The sequence below is a fragment of the Kogia breviceps genome, chromosome 12 (genome assembly GCF_026419965.1).
Source record: "Kogia breviceps isolate mKogBre1 chromosome 12, mKogBre1 haplotype 1, whole genome shotgun sequence".
Classification (NCBI taxonomy): Eukaryota; Metazoa; Chordata; class Mammalia; order Artiodactyla; family Physeteridae; genus Kogia; species Kogia breviceps.
In genome coordinates, this window is record NC_081321.1 from 72,089,225 (window position 1) to 72,110,313 (window position 21,089).

Sequence of the window (21,089 nt, forward strand, 5' to 3'; positions counted from 1 at the left end):
CTAGTTTTTCAGGGAAAGCTATGACTAAACCCAGGACGATTTTTTTTCCCTGTGATGAGTAAAGAAGAGTTATGAGAAATTTGCCTGCACAGCTCAGGGTAGGCCTGAAAATTCTGTGTTTTTGTATTGGCCAAGGTACATTCTGCACTGAATCTTTCATTTTGGGTTCATGCCAGAACACTAACACATGAGAGAAAAAAAAACTCTTCCAGTTTGTGTTAACACCACTTTAAGTACTGGGGCTGGTAGTCACTCCTTGCTGACTCTTCAGACTTATGAGAATCGGGCAAAGGGGTGGCTGCTACCCATCAGAGAGAGTAGGAGTCCAGATTGTAACTGTGAATGCGTTCTGTGGCTGTCCCCTGCGTTGGACTCCCCTGTTTCTGCCAGAAGCTTTGCTCCAGACACTGATGAAATCAAAGCACTAGAAATAAAGAGTGCTTCCTAAAAAATGGTTAGCTTTGCTGCTACTTTCAAACAGCAAGTGGAATGTTTTGGAAGACGATCTTTTCTCAGAAATGATAGAATGTTGGAACTAAAAGACTCTGTGGCAGTTTGGGAAATGACAGTTGAGAGTTGTGACGGTTATTTAATGAAACAAGCTGCTTTTTAGGATTCCTCTGGAAGAACAAAGTCACTGGTTTTTGACTACAAAATGCTAAGACGTTTCTGGTCCCAGGATCTCACATCAGGTGTTTTCGCCCCCTACCCCCTTATTTATTTATTTAATTTATTTTTCCTATGAGAAAAATCAAAGATAAAAGAAGAGAAAGTAAATACTTTTATACAGTAAATCTCTTCCATCCCTCCCCTCTGAATCCAGCAATCAAAAACCAGTGAATTTTTCGGAGGGTTATTTTATTTTGGGGGAATTTCCTTATACATGGATAACTCCAAGTGAGATATAGTCATTTAATTTTCTGAGCGCTAAATCAGGAAACTGCTGGGCAGTCTGACAACCTGCAGATAAGACAATTATAGGAATGAGACCTGGGCATTGTCCAGACACATAAAAGATGGCAGTAATCAAAACTCCTCTACTAGGGACTACTAGCTTCAATGAGATAGAAAGCCTACTCTTACTAATTATTTAATATTTATTAATTTTTATTCAGTCATTGACTGTCATTACTTACCCTCCAAAGTTCTTTTGAGCAATAAGTCAAAGCTGTTTTTACCTCTGCAGTTGACTGACGGCAAGTACTCAAGCCATTCGGACTCTGTTGGAGCTCATACTTAACTAAGGTAAATGAGATTCCTATGAAAAATGGAAATTGAAAGCTGGTTGTTGGTATTTGTGTGGTTTTGGATTGGTCTAAGGCTACACTTTGCATTCACTCTGGAAAAGACACCAGAACCAATTTTGACCATATTATGCCGCACAATGAGGTGTAATACAAACGGTAATTTTTCTTTTTTGGGAGGGTCCTAGATGTTTTAATTGTAGCGTTTTCTAACATTTTTCCAGGGAAATTACTTTTCATTTCGCCTTGAGATGTCTCCGGGTATTTCTAAGCTTCCACAGTGCTTCTCCCAGGAACATATTAAAGAGAACAGGCAAATTGGTTTCATCAAAATGGTGTTAAGTCGCCACCTAAAATGACTCATTACTTATCACTTGATAGCATTTAATTTTCATAAATATCATCGGCTACTAATACACACACACCAGAAACGGATCTTTGTGTTTTCAAAGTCATCACAACCCTTAGGGACGCTCGCGAGAGCACACACGGAGGTACCTTAACATCCGCACTACAGCTCCCAGAAGGCTCCGCGGCCAGGAGGCCGCTTCCGGGCGTGAGTCCCGGCCCACCTCGGTGCCTCGGGGGATGCGGGAGCGCGGCCGCGGGGCCAGTGCGCGGAACGTGCGTGCCTTGAGCAACGCGGCTGACTGCCGTGGATGTTGTCTTGGTACGGACCCGGCGCTGTTCGTTAGCTCGCTTTCCACTCGCACTGCCTGAGGACCCACCATGAGGCGCCTGGGCTCGGTGCAGCGGAAAATGCCGTGTGTGTTCGTGACGGAGGTGAAAGAGGAGCCTTCCACCAAAAGGGAGCATCAGGTACCGCGGAGCGCGGGGCCCGCGGGGCGGCCGCGGGTGGGCTGCTCCCCGCGGCGCGGGCTGCGTTTGAACCCGGAGAGGGCTACCAGGCGCGGTGGAGCCGCCCTGCAGACTGGGGGCGGGGGCGGTTTGCAGGTTTCGCTGGGGCGGTCTAGGGTACGGGTCTTCTACCCCCCCGAGCTCCAGGTTCTTGTACCTTCTTAGTTGCAAGGAAGGGAATCTGCGGGAGAATTTTTCTGATCCGGCGATTCAAACTTGCCATCGCATGGAAATTGAAAACCCGCATCTTAAATAAGGTTCCTTTCTTCTTAGGTTACCACCTTTTGAGGAAAATCCCTTAAGTAGTCGTATAGTCACCGCAAAACAAGCTTTCCTACTTTTCACGAGTGTGGTGTCAAAGTGGAGATTTTAGAAGACTTCCTTCACCTGTTCAAACCTGGGAACCGATGACAGTGTTGACAACTAACCTAAATAGGTCACTAAAGATCAGACCTCGTGTATTACCAGTAATTAACTACTTGATTCTAATTTTGGTGTTTCCATCTCAAGGTTTTCTATTTTCACAGCAACGTGTTTTACACATAGAGAGGGCCCTTAATACTGGTGAATGATCCTGTATCAGGATAACTCTTTAATATATAGTAAAGTCCTTGATAGCAAGATCGGTTGGGTGCTTCAACTCATCATACAAAATCAGCATGTGCATTTGACTCCACCTCCACTTCCCATTAACATCGTTCACACTGGCCTTCTTGTCTCCCAGGCTAAAAGACTTTTAAAGGCCAAGACTGCTGTGTTATTTCTAGTCCCAGTTTTTAGGACCTGACACATGGTAGGCACTGGATAAACCCTGGCGTCGTTTCATGCCAGTTTTCCATTTACCTCGATGCTTTTTACCTTATAACATCTCACTGCCATCGCTATTATAGTTCTTAATATTTTACTCCCTTATTGCACTAAATTGTTCTTTCTTGCTTCTGAGAATGATCATTATTCTTTCCTAGTTAAAACCCCGCAGTTACTACTAAATATCTGTAGCAGTAGTTGTCAAGCTTTTATTTTTTAAGCCCTAACAAACTTAATTAATACGAAACAATGTCATCCTGAATAGTGGTTAGCTCTAGCTGTGATTCTCAACTTTGTATATTGCAGGTGGGAGGGGAGTAGTTTGTAAAAGCACTCTCCACCAGGAAAATAAACCCCTTCTCTTGTTCCTCTGCAGTCAAGTATAGCTTATAGCGTTGTTTACAGCATAGCATTCAAATTCTTAACTGCAGTTCAAGCATTCTCATGAATCAGGCCCAGTCGTAAAGTGCCTGTGGGGCCCACAATGAGGTGCTTGAACTCAGTGTAGTGAAAAATGCCATGTGTGTTTGTGACAGAGGTGCCTACTTAAAGTGACGTATCTGTTCTAGCAAAGTCTGTTTCATCCTGTGAACATACCAAGCACAATCCTTTCTCTATGCTGAGGCTACACACTCCACTTGGATCACTTACAGAATTTTTAAAAAATTTGGAATCAGAACTTCTCTATGAAATCTTTCATCATTATCCTAGTGATTTCCCCTACCAAGAAATTGTAGAGGACCACTCAGCTGATACTAGCTATTACGGTTTTTTTTGTTTGTTTGTTTGTTTTTTTGCTGTACGCGGGCCTGTCACTGTCGTGGCCTCTTCCGCTGCGTACACAGGCCCCGGACGCGCAGGCTCAGCGGCCATGGCTCACGGGCCCAGCCGCTCCGCGGCATATGGGATCTTCCCAGACCGGGGCACGAACCCGTGTGCACTGCATCGGCAGGCGGATTCTCAACCACTGCGCCACCAGGGAAGCCCTAGCTATTACTTTTTATACAAACATGCCTTCTGTTTCCAGTCAAAGTTTAAAGTGACAGAGAAGGAGAACTTTGCGAGCCCCTTGGTATCTTATGCTGTCCTTTGGACATGTCAGTAGCATGGAGTGGTAGGTAATTCATTCTTATGGAAGGGGTATTTGTATTCATCAAGAACTCCATAAAGTCATCTCCTCCCTAGAATCTTTGGTAAATTTAAACACACACACACACACACACACACACACTCACTCACTCACTCACTCACTCACACACACACAGCTGTTGGGCCTACTGCCACAGGTTAAATTGATATCCTCTGATACCAATGTTATAAGTTACTGATAAATCCCTAACCATTCAGTTTTATCTTAAAAATACTGAATCAGTACCAGAATGGGGCTAATTTCCTAAGTTTGCCAGACTCTGAAACAGTATTTCATATATTAGTCTTAAGCCTATCACACCAGTATGTTTATATTGTACAGTGTTTTTTCACATTATGTAACGTGAGTGTTACTTCAGATAATTTAGACTGTAAAATAGTGGCATAGTCTTTTCTCATAAATGAAAATAAATTACAGATAAAAAGTTGGTAGGAATCCTAGAAACTGACTTTTCCTCCATTCTTAATACTCTTTTTGGCTTGTCTTCCTGACAGTAGAAAAACCGTAAGTTAAATACGCAGTTTACTACTGATAAAGCTGAACGGGTCCCATTTGTTTTTCTCCTCAGCACTTATCATAGCTAACATTGTACTATACATTTTGTTGCTGTTATTGTCTCCCTCCTTAAAATGAACCTTCCACCTAAGGCAGGTCCTTTTTTGTTCACCTCTCTCCCAGTGCTGAGGACAATGTTTAACCCATAGGAGGCATTTAGCAAATAATTGTCAAGTAAATGACTGAACATACTTAACACCTGTGCTAGGGATGCAGCTCCGCATAGGACATGGTTCCTGGTGTCAAGCTTATTATGGTGGATAAAGAAACATGTGAATACAGTTGACCCATGAGCAATGCCAGGGTTAGGGGCTTGGATCTTGTAGCAGTGGAAAATCCGAGTATAACTTGTGGTTGGCCCTCATATTCGAGTTTCCTCCATAACTGGGGTTCTGCATCCAGGATTCAACCAACCTTGAATGTGTAGTACTGCAGTATTTACTATTGAAAAAAAAATCTGCATATAAGTGATCTCATGCAGTTCAAACCTGTGCTGTTCAAGTCGACTCTGATTACAAATCTGTGTGGAAAAACATGTATTGCTATGATAGCATAGAAGGGGAGTGGGTGATTTGTAAGAACTTCACAGGAGAAATATTTTGAAGGATAAACTAGTGATCATCCCTTAGAACTAGTGAAATTAAGAACTTCCAGGTAAGAGTGTGTGCAAAGGCACAGAGGCTATTTATCTTAAACCAGTTTTCTCTTTCTCTTTAAGCCATTTAAAGTTTTGGCAACTGAAACTATAAGTCACAAGGCATTAGATGCAGATATACACAGCGCAATTCCAACAGAAAAAGTGGATGGGACATGTTGTTATGTTACTACCTACAAAGGTAATATAAAACTGTACTACAAATATTACTTATTTTTCTTAGTCACTTAAACTATATATATCTGAAATGGGGCATTGCTCTTCTTAAACCCTTGGAAACCTAAGTATAATAGGAAAAAAATAAAATAACAATTGGTATATTATACTTATTTATTATATCATTGTATCTTGGGGGAAGAAGGAAAGATAACTAATATTTACTTAATACCCATTAAGGGCCAGACAGTATGATAAATGCTTTATATGTGTTATCTCTAATTTGCACAATAAGCCTCTCCATTTCACAGAAACGGAAACTGAAGCTCAGAGAACATAAATAATTTGTTTAAGACCATATAATTAATGAAGGCTCAACTGGTAATAGGGTTTATCTGACCCTAAAGCTTGTTCTTATTCCACTGATCCCAGTGCTGATTCCGTTGTTTTTATTACTATTGACAATGTCTCTAATTTATTTCATTTTAATGTACTTTAAACTCAGAAATTGTCAACTATGTTAAGGAAAAAAATGCATTGAAAAGAGAAATAATCTTTGTGATTTTTTTTTCTGGATAGTGAAATTGAAATTACCTCTCAATTCCAGCAAGAGAAATAGAACAGTCAAATGTATATTGGGCACATTCTTTTTCTTTTTTTTAGTACGCGGGCCTCTCATTGTTGTGTCCTCTCCCGTTGCGGAGCACAGGCTCCGGACGTGCAGGCTCAGCGGCCATGGCTCACGGGCCCAGCCGCTCCGGGGCATGTGGGATCCTCCTGGACCGGGACACGAACCCGCGTCCCCTGCATCGGCAGGCGGATTCTCAACCACTGCGCCACCAGGGAAGCCCTGGGCACATTCTTTATATCAGGAAATCTCTTCTGAAGTGCATCTTTTTTCATGTTTAATTGTGATAAAATACATATGACATAAAATTTACCATGTTAGCCATTTTTAAGTGTACAGTTCAGTGGTGTGTACAGTTCTCATCATTGTGCTGCTATCAATACATCCATCACCAGAACTCTTTTCATCTTGCAAAACTGAAACTTCCTACCCATTAAACAACTCAGCATCCCCACCTTCTTCCAGACACCATTCTACTTTGTCTCTAGGATTTTGACTACTCTAGGTAACTCATAGAAGTGGAGTCTTAACAGTATTTGTCTTTTTGTGGCTGGCTTATTTCACTTAGCATGTTGTCCTCAAGAGTCATCCATGTTGTAGTACATGTCAGGATTTCCTTCCTTTTTAAAAGGATGAATAATATTTCATTGTATGTATATACCACAAGTTTGTATATACTACATAATTGTGTGTATATACCATTCATCCATTGATGTGTACTTGGGATGCTTCCATCTATTGGCTCTTGGGAACAGTGGTGCTATGAACATGGTGTACAAATATCTGAGTCCCTGCTTTCAATTCTTTGGGATATGTATCAAAAAATGGAATTGCTGGATCATATACTAATTCTTTTTAAAATTTTTTGAGGAACTGTCATACTGTTTTCTGTAGCAACTGCACTATTTACATTCCTAGCAGGACTTCAGAAGGGTTCCAGCTTCTCCATATCCTCACCAACACTTGTTTTTTTCTATTTTTTTGATAATAGCCATCTTAATGGGTGTGAGTGCTATGCATTCTTTTATGTTTATTGTGGAGAGAACAAAAGGTCTATTCAACAGAAATGACAATGTAGTTTTAATCTGGTTCTTCATATCATTTATTGGTATAGCTAATATAGTGCCTAAACCAAACTTTAATCAATAATTTTTAAGATAAAGCTCTGATTTATATATTTGAAGAAACTAAAAGATTTTTTTAGACTTATATTAAGAAACTTCAGTGTGCATCATATGTGTAATCATGTATAATGGTGGCAGTTAAACAAGATTGGATTGCTAAAGAAAACTTACAGAACCCAAACAAGACTGGATTGCTAAAGAAAACTTACAGAACCCAGAGTGACAGTGCTTGCAAATTCACAGTTTATTATAGGTAAAGGATAGGCAATGCAGCAAAGCCATTAAAAGGATGTGCATCACAACCAAAGACTCTCTCACAGCAAAGGGTCTGGTGAGACCAGGTGAAAGCTTCTATGGTCCCCCGCCCTGACTCCTCCCCCACCTTCCTGACAAATCCAGGCAGGACACACTTTCTTTTTTTTTAAACATCTTTATTGGAGTATAACTGTTTTACAGTAGTGTGTTAGTTTTTCCTTTACAACAAAGTGAATCAGTTATACATATACATATGTTCCCATATCTCTTCCCTCTTGCGTCACCCTCCCTCCCACCCTCCCTATCCCACCCCTCTAGGTGGTCACAAAGCACAGAGGTGATCTCCCTGAGGAAACACTTTCTTAAAGCAGGGACCACCGCTGATACAGGCAGGGAACACCTCAGAAACTGGGAATCTGAAATGGAGTCTCAGCTGGGGATTTTTATATTTTGCTGGTCATGAAGGCATCTTCCTGCTAAGTAACCAGCCTCAACATCAGCCCTCCAGGAGTCTCACTGAGACCAGGTGCAACTCATTAGCCTCACTGTTGTCAATAAAGAGTGCTGGCACCGGCCCTGAAACTTCTCAGATCCCTGACTGTAAAGCATTGCTATTAATCAGTGTTCCTTGCCTTGACCCCAGGGGTCAGAGCCATGCAAAACAGTTTAGCCTCACTCCACATTTTGGGGAATTAACCCTCATAGCACATAGTTCGGTTTCAGGGAAAGTGTGAATACAATTTTCTGGTTGTTTCCTTTTAGTATAGAGGTAGCTTCGGTTTCTCACAATTGCTAGTTTCTAATAAAATATGGCTGTGGAATGTCCTTATGAAAGAGTCACATTTGCTTTTTATCTCTTCCCCATCACTCTTTAACCAAAGACTTAAGTCTTATACATCAGGTACTGTTAGGTAGGATGTCTGTTATACTGCATATTTCCCTTTGTCTTCTGGGTTGCTTCTCTTAGAGATGACTCCTACTGTTTATTGAAAAATTTTATACGGAAATGTCTTTCAAGATAAATTTTATTGTTTGCCTCTTTAAACTTTGTTTTTCCTTTCATTATTTTTTAGGTCAGCCATACCTTTGGGCTCGGCTAGATAGAAAACCTAACAAACTAGCTGAGAAAAGGTTTAAAAATTTTCTACATTCAAAACAAAACTCGAAAGGTTAGTGGGTCATTTTTTTTCTTTCTCCTTTTTTTTTTTAAGCTTTTCACGATTTAAGTTGAAATTTTTGGCTTATTTCTTGCTATGGTGTTCTCTATATTATATCCTTCTTTACAATTTAAGCACTTAGGGAAAATAAAAAATTATAATTGAATATCTTTATATGTAAAAGCATATTCTTGAAAAATATTTCAAAATATTTTCCTAACACTTCTGTGACTCTTCATTGTAGCATGTCCATTTTATTAAAACATACAAATTATTGTGTGTGTATATATATATATATATATATATATATATATATACACGTATATATATGAGTGACACATTTTGGTTTTGTGTACCTAAGAGACAAATGGGTAATTTTATAAATCAGGCACAAATCTCAAAGGATTATTAATATTTTTAATTATTACAGTAGATGCCTCTAAATATTATATAAGTAGATATATACATTTATTGTTATATATCTACTCATTCATACATATAACCTTTATATATTTATATTCATAATGCATTAAAAATTTACCATAAATCACACATGCTGGAACATTGGTTGCTTTAGTTAGACTGTTACTACTGTTACAGATAGTGGTGCATTCAAAATTGAAAATTTAAAGTGTTAGTACCTTAACCCTGAGAAGTAGTCACATTGTGGTGGTAATGAATGGAGACTAATTATATGATACCTGACATTATGGGGTGCATTAGCTGTTCCCACTTTGAACTTGTTCAGTGTTATATATATTTTTTTAAAGTATCGCCACACATAAGATTATTTAACTCTTTTAGAATTTTTTTGGAATGTTGAGGAGGACTTCAAACCTGTTCCAGAGTGCTGGATACCAGCGAAGGAAATAGAACAATTAAATGGGAATCCAATGCCTGATGAAAATGGACACATTCCTGGTATTATTATACATTCAATTGGAAATTACAGAACTTAATTTTAATATGGTTCTTCATGGTATTTATCTGTATAGCACAGATTTTCTAAGTCTAATTTAAGTTTAACGATACCAAAGATGTTTCATATCAAGAACATCCTCTCAAGTTTAGAATCTTTTCTCAGGTGGACAGTTTACTACCTGTAGTCTGTGAAGATTAATAAAGCATTAAGTGTGGGAATAGCCTTGAAGTGTTGTCAGGATGACGGTATGTTCTAATCTGAAATGGGATATTAAGCCTTTTACTTTTTAGACTGGGGATAACAATATGTATATATTTTTTGCAAAGATCCTAGAAGACTGTCTCAGGGAAGTGAAAATAGGTGTCTCACAGTAGTTTTTCTGGAGATGGGAAAATTTTGCAAAAGTGTGCTGAGTAGAAAGATAACTCCAGATTAAAAGAACCTATAATGTGCAAAGTACTCTTTTTTTTTTTTTTTTTTTTTTTTTTGTGGTACGCGGGCCTCTCACTGCTGTGGCCTCTCCCATTGCGGAGCACAGGCTCCGGACGCGCAGGCTCAGCGGCCATGGCTCATGGGCCCAGCCGCTCCAGGGCATGTGGGATCCTCCCAGACAGGGGCACGAACCCGTGTCCCCTGCATCGGCAGGCGGATTCTCAACCACTGTGCCACCAGGGAAGCCCCAAAGTACACTTTGATTCTAGTAATACAAAAGTGAGGAGGATCAGAACCTTTATCCTTGATGATCTTTTAGACAGTAGGACAAATCTACCAATAATAGTATGATTTAAGAACTAAAAAGAAATAATACACAGGGTACAGTTGGAGAAAAGAGGAAGAACTCCTAGTTCAACCTGTGGTGGTTAGAGGAGGCTTCTAAGGAGAGTGGACATTGAAACTGAAGCTTAAGAACCAGGAATTTAGTTGGCAAGGGAAGGGAGGTCAGCTTAGGCAAACTCCCACAAAGGGGAGAGATCATGGAGTCTTTGAGAAATTTTAAATAACACCTTATTGTGGCTGGAATGTTTAGAGTGTATGACACTTGAAGCTATAAAAGTAGAGGCTGGAGATGTGGAGTGGGCTCAGAACTTAAAGGGGTTTATATTCCATCTGAAGAAGTTTGAAGTTTATCCTGAAGATGATTATTAAGCAGAGCTACAGCAGAACTAAATTTAAATTATTGAAATAGAATTACAAGGGGTGGGGAATTGGAGATAGTAGATCAGCAAAGAGGTTATTACAGTAATCTGGGCAAATAATGAATGCCAAAGATGTGATGGTCATAATAGTGTTTATGCCCTAGTTTGTCTTTTTTTTTTTGGTAATGAATTCTCCACAACAAAGAAGTCTAATCTGGCATCAGTAGTTAGGAAGGGAATAGCAGTAACATTCAATACATGTGGAACCAAGAAATTGTTCAATACTGGAACAATACAGTAAATTGCGGAACACTTGCATCTGTCTATTGTCCCTGAAACTGGAGAGAAGGTGGAGAGAAAACTTAATTTAAAAAAAGGTTTTGGTGCTGTGTCTTAGAATGGTGCTCAATTCTTATTGAAAATGTGAGTTTTCTATTAAAAGAATGCTGAGTGCTCTGAATTGAATAATCAAACAGGTTAATTCCTCAGCAGAATCAAGAATGAGACCTTATGATTAAAGAAAAAGATTATGATTTACAAAGTAGTAAAGCTGCTAACATTTCCACTGATGTTAAAAGTGATACCTGTGTGTGGTAGAACATCCAGAAAATACAGAAAATTTGCAACAAAAATTAAAATTACCTTAGGTCTTAATCCAAAGAAAAACAGTGCAATAAAAAACACTTCTCTCTTTAAATGATAGGTTGGGTACCAGTGGAGAAAAACAACAAACAGTATTGCTGGCATTCCTCTGTAGTAAATTATGAATTTGCAGTTGCCCTGGTACTGAGGCATCATTCTGATGATCCTGGTCTTTTGGAAATTAGTGCAGTGCCGCTCTCAGATCTCTTAGAACAAACCCTGGAGCTTATAGGAACCAATATTAATGGAAACCCATATGGTGAGTAAAGCCTTTTTCTTGTTTAGTTACAGTAGTCATTTTGAAAGAAAACTTCCTAGGTTCAACTGAAAAAGAATACACACTAAAGAAATGACTAATAAACTTGAGTTATTTGTTTTGGTTTTTAGATTCCATATATAAGTGAAATCATACAGTATTTGTCTTTTTCTTCTTTCATTTAGCATAATATCCTTTAGGTCTATCCATGTTGTTGCAATTGGCAGGATTTCATTCTTTTTTATGGCTGAGTAATATTCCATTTCCTATATGTATGTGTGTGTGTACACACCCCATATCTTTATCCATTCATCTATTGATGGGCACTTAGGTTGCTTTTCATGGCTAGGTAATTAGTTCAGCATTAATTAACAGCTAGGAGTAAAGTAAATAAAAGAATTAGCAATGAATAGCATATCAAGCATTAGAATATACACCATGATGATTTGAGTACAAATCCTGAGGGCGCTATGGAGTATTGTTAACCCAGGGATGAAGACAAACCCAAGGTCATTAAAGCTGGAATAGCAAAATCCTATACAGAGATCAGAAGCAGACTGATTGGCAGGTGAAAAAAATCGAAGACAGTAATTATACAAGTTATCAGATACAGCGTGGCTGTTTGGTAAATACTGAATGGTAGTTGAATGTGGCGAATGGTGTAGAGCAGCAGTTGGTGGACTTTTCTATAAAAGGCTAAATAGTAAATATTTAGGTTTTGGGGGCCATATCTCTGAAACAGGCCATAGAGAGTACTTAAATGAAACAATTTACAAAAACAGGCACCGGGCTGGGTTTGGTGGAAGGTCATAGTTTGCCAGTTCCTGGTATAGAGCACACGAAGGTGGAATTTAGATTTAATGGGTAAAGTGCTGACTTTTGAGTGAGAGCACTTGTCTCTCTTCAAGGAATCAAACTTTTTGGTAAATTTATTCCTCAATGTTTTAGAGGCTTTTTTTAATTTGGAGGGAGAAATTTCCTCATTCTTTTTGAAACTTCTGTATGGCTAACGGCAAAGTTTTACAATTTTAGGGTTAGGAAGCAAGAAACATCCATTACATCTTCTTATACCACATGGAGCATTTCAAATAAGAAATCTACCTACTTTGAAGCACAATGATCTGTTGTCCTGGTTTGAAGGTTGCAGAGAGGGTAAAATTGAAGGAATAGTGTGGCACTGCAGTGATGGCTGTTTAATCAAGGTAATGGCAGAAAATAATTAGTGGGTTTATGTTCTTAAAGTAGAAGTGGCACTAAAATGCTCTACAAATCGCAGTAATTCTGATATGTAGTAATTTAATTTCTTCATCTCACATGCTGCCATCTTTATATGATAAAGTTGTGTTTCCCAATATGTATTTATTCTGTGGGGCGTTGGTTCTTCTAGATGTGCTTCAGAATTAAAGTGATGAAAATGTCCGGAAAACCCTGCATACTATATATTGCCTTCTTGGAAATTCATGTTGAACATTAGTTCATTACATTCTAGTTCATCAACATTACAACATTAACGCAGCATTTCTCAAAGGTACCTGATTATAGAATCTGTTGAGTTAAAAGAGTGCCAAGGTGACAGTTAATATATACAGAATGAATTCTTTTACACTTTGAGCCCTTTCTGTCTCCTGGACTTGTCTGTTTGATTTCACATAGGTTCTAGTTTTTAATGTTCAAAACTGGACCCTAGTCCCGTTTGGACCAACCCCAACTCCAAACAATTCACTGAAGCAAAAAACTTAGTTATCATTTTTAACCCCTCTCTCCATCACTTCCTACATCCAATTATCAGTTCTAAAAGATTCTCATCTATTGCATCTGTGTACTTCTTACCAACCAATTGGCTGTTGATTTTAATTTAAAACAAGATTCATGCTTGAATTATTTTATCACCCTCCTCAGCATTATCTTCCAGTCTTATCCCTGTCCTGTCCATGCTTCACAAATGAATGAGAATACTACTTCCCTGCATAAAAGTGTTCAGTGACATGAAGATTTTTCACGATCTGGCCCCTGCTAAAATTTCCGGAACTCTTTACCCCCATCTCCCAAACACACCCACACTGTATGTTCTTAACTAAATGCAACCAGAGCAAAACCACGATTCTATCACATGATATTTATTTTGGTTAGAATGCCTTCCGCCCACATTTTTTCAATTGGCTAACTTCTGCACTCAGCAACAGACTGTATTATTCATTACATTTTTATGGAGCCCCTGATTATGTTCCTGGCATGTTTCCAGCTGCTGGAAATAGAGTCAACAAAACAATGTCTCTGCCTTCATGAAGCTTACATTTCTAATGGGGAATATAGACAATAAGCAAGTAAATATGTAATATGTCTGGAGAACAGCTATGAAAAAAAAAAAAGGGTAAGATGACATGGAGCCTTAAATAGTGCCCGGGAGATGGTAGACACTCAAAAGATTTGTAAGTGAATGAAGATAATACAGGCTGAAAGCTAATACCCTTTTTTTTTTTTCTTTTCAGCTCCATCGCCATCATCTTGGTTTATGCTGGCCAATCCCAGATACTTATATGAATTCAAGACCAGTTATTATCAACATGAATCTGAACAATTATGTGTATGCCTTTGATGCTAAGTGTTTATTTAATCACTTTTCAAAAATAGATAATCAGAAATTTGGTAGGCTCAAAGATATAATACTCAATGTATAAACTGGAAATGCAGTTAAAAACCAGCTTTGTTATTATATTTCAATATTGAATACTCTGCCATGTTTAGAAGGTAAAAATATCTGAGTTTCTATTTATTGTTCAGTGTCTAATATAGCAACATGTCTTCTAGCATTTGAAGAAATGAATTTCCCACCTGCAAATATCTATTCAAAATTTTACTGAGAAACAGCAAGTGAGTTTTAACCTCTGGAATTTAAAATATAATAATAAGCTGCCCAGCTTGTACAAAGGTTGGATTCAGTCCATTATACATGGGTAGTAGCATAAAAGACAAACCAACAATTCTGCACCATTTACTTTAAAAATTAAATAGTTTAAGCTGAATTTAATATTGCTAGACATTGAAGAAAACTTATGGCTCAACTTCATAATGTATTTTTATCTATCTATCTATTATATATATATACACACACACACATATATAACTTGAGAATATGTAAGTATATGTAAAACCCCAGTTTTAAATGTTTAAGAAACTTAAAACATTATGAATGTATAGGAATTCACCATAGCTCATTGCCTATTTGACAGATATAACATCCTAAAAGTCTTCAAAAATACACTCTTCTAATACGTTGAAATTTTCGTATAATTTTATTTACTAAAAATTCCAATTTAGGTAAAGGTACAAGGTATTGGGAAGGAAATCATGTAGGTCAGAGACTTGCCTGATTTCCAGATGGAACTTCCAGATGGAATTTTAACTTATAAAGTTAATAAACAGTTAAATAAAACTGTAGTTAGAGGTGACCCTTAGTATATAGGGAAATTAACAGGATTTTCCTCTTCTTCATCTTCAAACTGTTCAGACGCAGCAACAGGACTAGTTAATTCAACTCCAAATTGTTCAGAAAGTTTTTTTAACTTCTCTTCTAAGAGAATATTTTTTTTCACTTCTTCTTTGTAATTATACTTTAGATCTTCGATTTCTTCAAAAAATGAAGGATCAAAATTTTCCAGTTCTTTTTTCAGCTTTTTTATTTCCTCCTAATAAGAACATATTATCTTTAAAAGGTATATATAGGAAAAAATACATTCTTTAGATGTGAACTAAAGAGATTAATTACAAACATGAAAGCCAAAGTAACCTGAATAGTCAAATAAATGGCAGAATTATTTTCTTAAGATTTTATTAATAAGGTTTCATTGTACAGTGTAAGTAATTAACTTGTTAACTGTCAAATTATTTGTTCTTTAAGTTATGTCCTGGCCTTGGACTAAAATTTTTCAGCTCTTAAATCAGAGGGGATTTAATCTTTCTCCAAAAGAATATTAAGATACTTTCAGTGAGGCAATCAAAAAACTTGGCTATTCACAACATTGAAGTTATTTTGGTTAAGATTCTTTGGTTAGGCTTTACTTGTATTTTCTTTACTAATATCTAATTTTCAATGAATAATGGTCACTTATTATAAATATATTTATGATCAGGTAAACTGTTGGGCTTCTGCCTGGCTAAAAGTTTGGCATCTGGTAAAGAAACAATTTAAGCTTTAATGACAGTGTAGAATAGCCAATGATCACTAGTTAATTTTCGTATATATGCTCTTTTGTTCTGTTTACAGATTCTTAAAGAGATAAAGCATATCAAATATCTTTCTTTAAGCGAACTATTCCTGAAAAGAATTTCAAAAGGAAATAAAAAGACACTGTTCCCAGTGTGACCCAAAACTTAGGAAAATATTAAAATAATGAGCTATATTTGTGACAATTAAAAATAATTTACTCTTTAATCCTATTTGTCTCAATTTTTTGATGGTTCTGTTTTAATATTTTTTAATACAGTCAGATGAATATAATCAACTTTGTAATATCAAGGTTAAATGTAAGTATAAAATGTGATCCCAGGAATATTTACGATACATACTTAAAACTCAGAGACGGTGATCATCAAAACAGTTTTCAACAGCTGTTTTCACAAAACATGTATAATACTATAATTAAAATAGTTACCTTCAAATGCTGCTTTTCTAGATCTGAGGTTTTGAGCTGTGTCTCTAGATCTTTGACCTTTTCCTTTAGTTGATCAGGATCTGCCTCCAAAAAAGTGAAAATTAGACTAAGCTTTTCCCACTCTGACTAAGTTCAAGATAAAGGATTTATTTTAGAGGATAAGGAGGAAACTTATGAAACTAGAGCCTGGAAAATGTTGTCTTTTATGTTTGAAACACTTTTCAGGCTGTGAATTCTGTATGCTACCTCTATATCAGGTATTATAATTCCATAAGCAGACAAAGAGAAGAGGCATATGTTAGGCGTTTGTTAGAAGTATAGATCCAGGTTGATTTTTTACATGGAAGAAACCATTATTTTCACAGAAAAATTCTAGAACCAAGAAAATTTGTTAGGTGCTAATAGTACAACATTAGAATAAGTAGACTGTCAGGGAAGGGGCTACAACCGTAAGGTGGTCAAATGATCCTGTTACCCAACAGCTTTGACTATTCTATGTACTTCAGTGTGTATTTACTGTAATTATTGGGTTGGCCAAAAAGTTCATTTGGGTTTTTCCAATACTATGTGAAAAATGTCCTGGGCAGGATGGGTAACACAAAGATGAGTAAGTCCTGATATTTTGGTAGGAAAACATAAAAAGCACAAGGGCTTTAGTTTAATTTATTGATTTCCCCCAGAGTTAACATATCTCTAATTTTATAATGAGAATCAATGGGCAATAGTATTTTTGCTTTAATTGCCATCTTTGCTAGAAACATACTTTCTTTAAACCGCATATAATGTGTCACATGGTCATATTTTACATCCATTGAGGGGTAAAATTTTTAAATTAATGCTGAATTTTGAGAAAATACAAATACATTTTCATGAATGGGAGAGGAAGCATATTCTATTAAGGTGACCTTGGAATGGTCCTCCAATTACTGTAAGTTGGAGAAAAATATTTTCCTCATACTTTTCAAAGCTTCCCTCACCTCTGCAGAAAGTACTAATGATTTTTTTACAGGGTTGATTTTTGATCACTGGAATGCTATATTGAGTTGTCTTAATCAGTGGGATGCTATATATTACATAGATTGGTAATGAAATTATGCAGTAAAAGTGATTATTATGTATAGCACTTCCCAAAAGTTAGCTTAATGATCACGTATACTTAGATAGTGCTTTAAAATTTCCAAAAGTTTTGGTTTGATTTTGAGCCTTAACAATCTTTGGTAGATATCCTCATTTTTAAATAGAAGATGAGGAAATGAGGGTTCCGAAATTCCCTCTCAGGAAACTGAGGTTTAGAAAGAGAACTTGCCTAACATCAACAGCATTCACTGCTCTTTGGTGCTCTGTCTGGTTTAGTACACCAAGCTGGCTGCTGGAAGAGACGTTATCAAGAGAGGTTTAAGTATGTACTTCTAGTCACCAAGAGAGGAGGCAGTCTAATGGTCAATAGCAGGAAATGGCAAGGAGCTTTGGAGTTTCACAGATTTAGGCTTCATCCTGCCTCTACCACTTCCTAGCTGCTTTGAATCTGTTTAACACGGGTAGAATGGAGACAGAGATACTCAGAATTCAGGGCTATAAGAATTAAATTATAAAACGCTTGTAAAGCATTTAGCACAGTGTCTGGAACAACTCATACATGACAGCCTTAATAAAAAGCAGCAACAAGACTACTTGGTAGGATATTGAAAAGCTATGTGGAATAGTCAAAAACTGTTCAGATATAAATTAGTATAACCCTCTGGAACAGAATTTGGCATTTTCATAAAAGCTATCAAATACAATATGCATACAAACAATCGATTCTTATTCGCAGTAGTTATGTTCTGTAAAGTCAACATGAACAATGAATTAGTGAATACTGAACCACTGCTCTTAGGGAAAATAAACCTACATACACATACATCTCACATAGATTTCATAATCTTAAATCCTGGAAACAAGTCATCCTGCTAGGTTCTATTTTCTTTGTTTTACAGGAGAGAACAAGGTTCAGAAGTATCAAGTGACTCCTGAGCCTGCCCTAATAACAGGCATCAGAGCTGAAACTTAAACCCAGTCCAGCTGGTCCCAGAACCAGAGGTTCCTGCCCTGTGCAGCAGTGCCCCCTGTTGTCTCCTCTGGTCATCCTTGTATGAGAGCTGAAACAATGCAGAGCATCACCTTGCTGAACCTCATCTGGGAAAGTGTGGATCATAGAACTTAAATTTTTCACTGCTCTGTGTGTATGTCTGCAAAAGTACCACACAGTACTGATTTGGGGTTACAAGTAAATTTACTGAGTAGGTGAATATGCAAATACAGAATCTGCAAATAATGAGGATCAACTATTCACTGTGTGTGTGTCCACGGATATACATTACATACATATGTGTATATGTGCATACCTATGCACACAGGAACGGGAATGATTAGTAATCACTTCTGAATGCAAATGGAAGAGGGTAGAAGGATAGACATTTTTACTTTGTAAAAGGAAGAAAGGATATAGGCAATGTTTACTTATACACATGTAGTTTTTAAATTAATAACAAGATGAAAGTAACATTTAGAAGAAAACGTTCAAAGGGCTTAAAAGGGCCTGTACTGAGAAACTGGAAGCAACAGACCTAATATTTACTACTTAGCATTGTATCATGGTTAAATCCATAACATCCAGATGGAATACAAGGAGGAAAGACACTTGAATACTTGCTACTCAATATTACAGACAACTCAAAGGGCTCAATGGGAATATTGGGGTTTTTTGTTTTGTTTTTTTAAAGGGAGGTTGCAATTTTAATTATTTATTTTTGGCTGTGTTGGGTCTTTGATTCTGTGCGAGGGCTTGCTCTAGTTGTGGCAAGCGGGGGCCACTCTTCATCGAGGTACACGGGCCTCTCACTATCGCGGCCTCTCTTGTTGCGGAGCACAGGCTCCAGACGCGCAGGCTCAGTAATTGTGGCTCACGGGCCCAGTTGCTCCGCAGCACGTGGGATCTTCACAGACCAGGGCTTGAACCCGTGTCCCCTGCATTAGCAGGCAGATTCTCAACCACTGCGCCACCAGGGAAGCCCAAGAATATTGTTTCATGGAAGACAGCTTTAAAAACTTAAGGATTTGATTTTATAAAAGGAAGACAGTTATCAGAAATCTGTGAACAAACAAGAAAGGCAAACCCTAATCCAAAAACTTGGGTTAGGGCTTCCCTGGTGGCGTGGTGGTTGAGAGTCCACCTGCCGATGCAGGGGACACGGGTTCGTGCCCTGGTCCGGGAAGATCCTACATGCCGCGGAGTGGCTGGGCCCGGTTAGGCCCGTGAGCCATGGCCGCTGAGCCTGTACGTCCAGAGCCTGTGCTCCACAACAGGAGAGGCCCCAACCGTGAGAGGCCCGCTTACCACACACATACACACACCAAAATAAATAAATAAATAAATAAATAAATATATATATATATGTATATACTACCAGGTATGGTGCTTTCAGGTCCATTCTGGTCTTTGTTAACTTCTATCTGATGGATTAATTCTTCTTTTTCTTTTTGCAGCTGACTATTAGCTAATCTAGAACACAATGATAATGTGTTAAAAAAAGACAAACAGACATTGCTCCACAAAATACATGAGCATTTCTTTAATTGTGTGATGTACAATGCTTAGAACTTGCTGATATTTATAAAGGTAAACATTTGTCCATTTACTCTCCCTGCTGCAATGCTACCATTCTCAGAGATCAAAATCCTTCATGTTCTTAAAATCTGATCTGATGTCATTTTCAAAAGTAGTTTTTCTCTTGCAGGGAGGAGCCTCACAAAAGTATGCTACACAGAGCCTTAGAAGATTTTTTTTCCTCATTTCAATTAACATTTGCCTTTGGAAGCTAAGGTTTAATATCTTCTATGCTATTAAGAAAGTTTAAATTACAAACTTGACATATATTAAGATCTGATTTACCCTATTTTTTAGCATCCATTATATAAAAGAGTGATTGGCATTAGAAGGATGAAATAAGGCTGAAAAACCTATAAGCCAGCAAGGTTGAAAAATCTTAACTCTCTAGATAAAGCAAACGTGGTTATATTAAAAAATAATTTTTAAAAAGTAGTCATATGAACAAATAATATACCTAAGAACTTGAAGCTCCCATTGAAGGCCTTGCTCTGTTTCATCACCTTCAGGAACATGTTTGAGAATCTCAATCTTTGGGCACAATGAAAAGTTAGAAGACGAAGTTTGACATGGAAATACGAGGTTTTATAAAGATACTTTCAATGAAGCATAATTTTAAAAGTTGAGTTTTCAAAAGTTCATATGATCATACATCTATGGTGATCTATTCACTATTCATTCAACAATTATTTATTGAGGAACTACTTACTGCATGCCAGGCATTGTCCTAGGCACACTGGATACAGCAGTGAAAAAACTAAGCAAAATCCCTTCCTTCATGATCCTGTGGTCCTTACATTTTTATGGGAGAAGACAAACAGTGAGCATGTGATGTGACTGGATAACACTTCAAGATGGTGGGAAGGGCTATTAAGAAAAATAACCTAGGGTAAGAGGACAGAGTGATGGAAAGTAGTATAGGTTTGGGAGGGTCTGAGGAGCTTGCATTTAAGCAGAGACATGAAGTGCAGAAGTGAGCTATGAGAATATTGGGGTAAACAGTATTCTAAACAAGGGAAACAAAAGCAAGGCCCAGAAGCTTGAATGAGTTTGGTTTGTCCCAAGGATTGAAAGAATGTCAGCATGGCTAGAGCACTATGTATGAGTGCTGGAGAAAGTAAAGGTGAGGCTAGAGAGGAAACCAGATGCCATACCATGTAGGTCTTTGCAGGCTATGAAAAGAACTTTAGGATTTTGTTCTGGGGTAATGGGAACCACTGGAAGATACTAAGGATGGGACTGCTAT

The 21,089-nt window shown here is 37.7% G+C and overlaps 2 protein-coding genes across 4 annotated transcripts in view; one reads left to right on the forward strand and one right to left on the reverse strand.

The window, feature by feature from the left end:
* Window positions 1-1,766: 1,766 nt before the first annotated feature.
* RLIG1 (RNA 5'-phosphate and 3'-OH ligase 1) lies at window positions 1,767-18,519 on the forward strand. Of its 3 annotated transcripts, XM_067009840.1 has the most exons (8): window positions 1,767-2,063; window positions 5,333-5,450; window positions 8,506-8,601; window positions 9,394-9,510; window positions 11,351-11,548; window positions 12,578-12,747; window positions 14,035-14,129; window positions 18,174-18,519. In XM_067009840.1, the coding sequence occupies exons 1-8, from the start codon at window positions 1,974-1,976 to the stop codon at window positions 18,208-18,210; spliced, it is 921 nt and encodes a 306-aa protein (XP_066865941.1). In that variant the 5' UTR covers window positions 1,767-1,973; the 3' UTR covers window positions 18,211-18,519. The 3 variants fall into 3 exon arrangements, with proteins under 3 accessions (XP_066865941.1, XP_058936084.1, XP_058936085.1); XM_059080101.2 differs by lacking the exon at window positions 18,174-18,519 and having other exon boundaries at window positions 14,035-15,977; XM_059080102.2 differs by lacking the exons at window positions 9,394-9,510; window positions 18,174-18,519 and having other exon boundaries at window positions 14,035-15,977.
* Window positions 14,820-21,089, reverse strand: part of CEP290 (centrosomal protein 290) — a 98,970-nt gene continuing 92,700 nt past the window's right edge. Inside the window, exons 51-54 of the mRNA XM_067009839.1 lie at window positions 20,301-20,374; window positions 19,644-19,738; window positions 16,198-16,277; window positions 14,820-15,231 (exon numbers count right to left, since the gene is read on the reverse strand). Coding sequence (XP_066865940.1) covers window positions 14,998-15,231; window positions 16,198-16,277; window positions 19,644-19,738; window positions 20,301-20,374 — 483 coding nt within the window. The 3' untranslated portion in view covers window positions 14,820-14,997. The remainder of the gene's footprint in view (window positions 15,232-16,197; window positions 16,278-19,643; window positions 19,739-20,300; window positions 20,375-21,089) is intronic.